We start from the raw sequence: 5,335 nt of genomic DNA, 5'->3' as shown, positions 1-5,335 counted from the left end.
TAAGGTTAAAAATTATAATGAAACTAGAGAATTGTGTAAGAAAACCTCATTGACCATTTATCTGCTATCACACAGTTCTGTTGTAAATGCAAATTCTTTTCTTCCTCAGTTTGCTGCTTTGCAGCTGCATGTGAAAAGGAGAAAGCACAAATGCTCATGAACTTGTTGAACATCCTTCCCCATCCCAAGGTCCTCTTTCTCTCTGGCTTTGGGAAGTTGAATGTTTGTTTCCTTCTTTGCTTTTCCTGAAGTGGCTCTTCTAGGAAGATTCCCCATTCAGAAAGTGAAAAATAATAAAAATAATCTAATGTAGATACTTTTAATCAAATGGAAGAAGTAAAATAACATTTGATATTCATTTCTTCAGTATCAAAGCATTAATAGACAGAATGCTAATAGAAATCTTTATTTGTTAATTTGCCAAAAATAGGCAAATTGCCTGTGGTCATTTTGTCTTTCAGTTGAGTCTGTTAAATTAGAGCATCTGAATAGTGTCAGATTAAGTCAACACTTAGGTATGATATTTTCAAGCCTCAGATTGGATGGCACTGGTGACACTAGCTGAGCGTAGAAAACAGGGTACAAATACCGTTTGCAGCCCTAGTTCATCATCTGCTAGTCATCAGTCAGAATAATGCATGCAAAAACTAGAAAGAGGGAAATACACAAACAAATAAAATTGACTCTCACCATTAGCCCAAATAAAGTGTGTAGACTGTGGGGAAAAAATTGTCCTTAAGAAAGGACTGCTTTTTTGTAGGTGTCATGCTCGATGTTCGTTGTGGTTGGGAAGCATTTCTCTCTCCTATTTGCGCTTTAATGGCAGCCTACCCTGTTTTACTCAGTGTCTTTATTGATGCACCAGGGTTATCAATTATTCTTGAGCATCCTTTTTCTTCTTTGTGTAATGGGGAATTGTAGTTTATACTTCTATCCTTGCAGGTGTTGGGAGGCAGCCCTGGATGTCATGTGCTAGTGAGTCTTTTGGTATCAAAATTAAAATAAACAAGTCTTTCAAAGGTGGTCATGACCCTCTTGCTGAGTCATCTGAGAGTTTATTTAGTAGTGTTATCATTTACAGTAAGTAAATATGAGGCTACAAATCTGTTTTGCCATTTGTAAAGGCTTTCCTTTAGCTAGCTTGCTGTTCCAGCATAGCAACTGTGGTCCTCTGTTTAGTAAATATTTTCTTTTCCTTGGTGTCAGTCAGAATTGACTGAAGCCTTATTGATTGTGGAAGAAGACGTAGTTAGCATTCGAGAGCATCTTGGAAGAGGTGCTCAAACTTCCAGGGGTCTGTGAGAGCTGGCAGTTCTCAGTGTTTTTCAGCATCAGGCTTCAAGGCCACAGGTGCTGCTGGAGCTGTGAAATGTGTGTGTGTGTGGCTGTAAACACACTGCTTCTCTCATGGGTTTGTACAATATTGACTTGTTTAATTCTTGATTTAGCCTTCAGGAAGCTGAATCTTGAATTTCAGTGTTTGTTTCTGCAGGAGAGAGCAAGATAAAGAGCCAAGATCAATACCGCTTGCAAAAACAGCGCAAATCAAACAGACATAGACTTTTGTAGGATCATCTGTCAGTCAACAAAGACTCCTATATAGGATGGTAGAGAATGCCTGATTGTTGGGAAGAGCTTGTTACATTTCATTGTACAAATATTTTTGTACAAAAATAGAATTCTTTGTGTGAATGTGACTATCAGGAATGATTTGTTGCAGTGCAGTTTCTTGGTCTGTCAAAGGTGTAATCTTCTGACACTGGAAACAGAATTAAGAAGAGTTTTGGCTATTGATGGGAACTGCGTGTGTACGTTCAAGGAAGTAGATGGCGAGATTTGGTTTGTGATGATTTTGAATAAGAAAAAGTGGTAATTAGTACTGGCTGTCAGGAGCTTTAGCTCTGGGGCTTAGAAGCTGGATATGGGTTCTAGTCCTAGGTGGAATGCGACTCCTAAAATAGATACATAAATCAACCAGGAAACCTGTTTTATGGTGAATGTGTTAATTGCTTGGCTGGGGATGTGCATGGGCCCGTTTTCCTAGAGCGCACTGTACGTTCTGCACAGCTAAAATAGTCGTATGTGGTGTCAGAGTCTGTCTGAGTGTGTCTCTTTTTTCTTCTTTGCTTCAGTGAACATTAACCCAGTATGTTCTATTCTGTACACAAAGTGTTCTGGTGATAAATCCTGCAGGATCTCTCATTGCTGTCTGGGTGAAATGTGCTTTCCAGGACATGGTTTTTGGTGGCATGCTGTAGTGAGTGCCTTTGGTGGTGGGGGGAGGAGGCTGCTTAAGGAGATGGCTACCATGCTTCTATTTAAGATTTTTGTTGCAAGTTAATCACAGGCTCCTCTGTTGTAATGTATGCCTCTGAGAGGACTTTTGTTCTAGCTCTAGATCTTCAGCTTGAAGTAGTGATTGGAGGAGGAGGTCTTTAGGCAGGGCTGGTAGATCCTGCTGCTGACTGGCACGGATGCCTGCTGCAGATACTGGGATTGTTCTGATCAATGCTCTCCTGTTGTTGGCATGACAGACAAGCAAGGAGATAAACTCACCCGCCTCTTTCTTATCTCCACAGCACTTCACAGAGTTCCTGGATGAGTTTTCACCCGATGTCCTAGGCCAGCTCTTGAATGATCCCTTCTTGTCAGAGAAGAATGAAATAATGGAGGTGGAACTGTCTCCAGCATCCCCAGCACCCCTCATCCAGGCAGAACACAGCTACTCCCTCTGCGGAGACTCTCGACCCCAGTCTCCCTTGACCCACATCTCGACTGATGACAACTTTAATGAAGGTAGTACACACTGAGCCCTTGTTCGTTTGTCATCATGATGCAGCAATTAAATGTTCCTGGTGAGGTGGTGATGCACTAAGGGTGCACATTAATGCTCTTTGCTAATTAATATACTTACAATGAAATCACAGAAGGCATTTGTTTTGTTTAAAGTCTGTAGGCATTGTGAATAAAGAAATTTGTCCATAGACAGGGAAATCGTGCTTAGCAGAAGTTACTGGCTTTGCACTATAAACATCTTGTATTAGAAGTAGAGTGCCCATCAAAAAGAAAGGGGAGAAAGGCCAGAAATGCACTTGTTCCCATGTATCTGAATCTGTAGTTGCTGAAGATAAATGGAGACTGATAAATGAAATGAGTCAAATGAGGATCACCATGAAGTCTGGGTACTGTAGAACATGATATATAAGCAAAAGGATGAGGTGTGTTTTGTTTGGTCTTGTGAGAAAAAGCAAAGTGGAGATCTTGTTGCTGCCTATTGCTATCTGATGAAAGGTGCAGAGAAGACAGCTGGACTCTTCTGAGATACACAGTCGTAGCACAAGGGGTTGCAAGAAAGGAAATTCCAGTTGTGTGTTAGGAGGATCATTTTCATCATGAGAGCGAGTCAGACATTTGAACAGGTGTCCAAAGAGGCTATGAAGTCTTTACCTTTGGGGAAATTCAAAGCTGAGCTAAGCAAGACTCTGAGCAATCTGGTCCAAATTGTCCATACTTCGAATTAGGAGGTGGGCAAGATGATCTTCAGAGTTCCCTTCAAAACTACATATTTTCAGGTTCATTAAATGAAACAAACAAACCCTTTAAACTACACTTATTTTCAGTAGTGAATACCTGGAGTTTTCTGGTGTCCCAAAATGAAAATCACATAATCTTTTTTATGTTTCTAAATACATGTGTAGGGATGTAACTTCAGCTGTCTTGCTGAAGTCCTGCTGTCTTTATTTTCCTTCTCAGAAAATAAAAAAATAAGGGGGCAAAGAAAAAAATTAATGCTTATCAAGAAGTTATTGGTGATCTTGTAAAGACATAACTGCAATCTTATAGATTCTGTGGTTGTGGGCAATGGTAATGCACATAAAATTAATAAAACCAAGAGCATTTTGTAGCAGTTATCTTTAATTCAGGAGTATAAACATCTGGAGAGGAAAAAAGGGAAATGCAGGAATGGTGGGAGGAAGACATCCAACCTCCTTGTTCCGGTGTGAAAGTGCCTGCTGGCAGGAAGGGGAGTTCAAGGTGAAAGCTAGTGGTTGGTGGAGGAGCAAGGCCATGAATATCTGGTAACTATTAGGAATAATCACCATGGCAGACGTTCACTCCTAATAATTGGTTTAATCGTTAGCTGTACAGTAAAAAGCAGTAGAGTACTAAGCTGCATCACAATAAAAGAGAGAGAGATTAGTGCTGACTCTAAGCATTAACAAGCTAAGCTGTTTATGAAGATCCACCAGGACATGAGTTTTCAAAGGCTGACAGTTTTGTACTCCAAAATGCTCTCTTAAAACCACATTCAGTCTGTTTAGAGATTTCACAAGAGGACAACTAATAAAACCTGTGAGAAGGCTTTTCAGTGGTAACATCATCTATATAAAGCCTTCCCATTTTGCGTGTCCTAACCATTTTATGTGAATATCTTTAATACATACAGGAGATATTAATTGTAGCAGGAGAAACAAGCACAAGAAACTTCCGAAACCAAGCTTCTCTGAAAGTTAACAGGGAGAAGATTCAAACTAGGCTAAAAGTGAGTGGAGTTGCCTTTGGGGAGAAGTCCTGAAGAAATTCATACTGCTGAGACCACTGGGTAATTAATAGAGCTGTAGTCAAATGGTGCTTTAAAAAGCCAAGAAACATTAACAAGTGGGTTTAAAAATAGAAAATGAATGGAAAGCATTTCATGTTCTGTTCACTCTGCAGAGTGTTTCATAAGAGAGGAGGAGGAGGAGAAGTTTTTCTTGGTCTATGGATTTTATTTAATCTTAACCCTGGAGTCATGTTCACAACCTTTCAATACCTGTCAACTTCAAAACAGTGAAGCTCAGAAAAATACTTGAGGAAACTGCAGAATTACGGTTCAGACATGGCTGGCTGATAGGTGTTCAAAGGCAGCACCCTGATAATTTTCAGTCCTTGAGTCCATGAGAGCAGGAGAGTGGGATTTTGTGGGTGGCAATACTGCAGGGTTTTACACTGGAGATTGAAAGCATCTCTAGTTAGATTGTGGAGGGTACTCAGTGCTCCTGACATCTCTGGTGAATGCCAGTCCGCTTGGTGGAGTAAGGGTACAGATATTGGGAGCACCAGTGTCCTTTTGGGGAGCAGGAGGTACAGGGTATGGGGGAGATCTGTCTGCCTCAGCATGATCTCTTACTGCTGGGGAACTGGGAGTGTTTTTGTGGAGTGACAGGGGCTGAGAAATGAGGTTGGCTAAGGGACATAAAGAATGTGCAAAAAATTACTTCTCCATGTAAGCACCCCACTGGGCACGTTGGTGAGCTGTTATACCTGTTGTGTTTCCATGGTTTTTCCATGGCTA

General features: G+C 40.7%; 1 protein-coding gene across 1 annotated transcript in view; it reads left to right on the top strand.

Moving 5' to 3' along the window:
* Positions 1 to 2,579: 2,579 nt before the first annotated feature.
* Positions 2,580 to 5,335, top strand: part of CREB3L2 (cAMP responsive element binding protein 3-like 2) — a gene marked incomplete at its 5' end in the record, with an annotated part of 22,729 nt that continues 19,973 nt past the window's right edge. The window contains one exon of the mRNA XM_010011403.1: positions 2,580 to 2,796. Within this exon, the coding sequence (XP_010009705.1) occupies positions 2,580 to 2,796 (217 nt within the window). The remainder of the gene's footprint in view (positions 2,797 to 5,335) is intronic.

This window comes from Nestor notabilis, unplaced genomic scaffold, assembly GCF_000696875.1.
Source record: "Nestor notabilis isolate BGI_N333 unplaced genomic scaffold, ASM69687v1 scaffold30373, whole genome shotgun sequence".
NCBI classification, from domain to species: domain Eukaryota; kingdom Metazoa; phylum Chordata; class Aves; order Psittaciformes; family Psittacidae; genus Nestor; species Nestor notabilis.
This window is presented reverse-complemented; position numbering and strand designations above follow the sequence as displayed.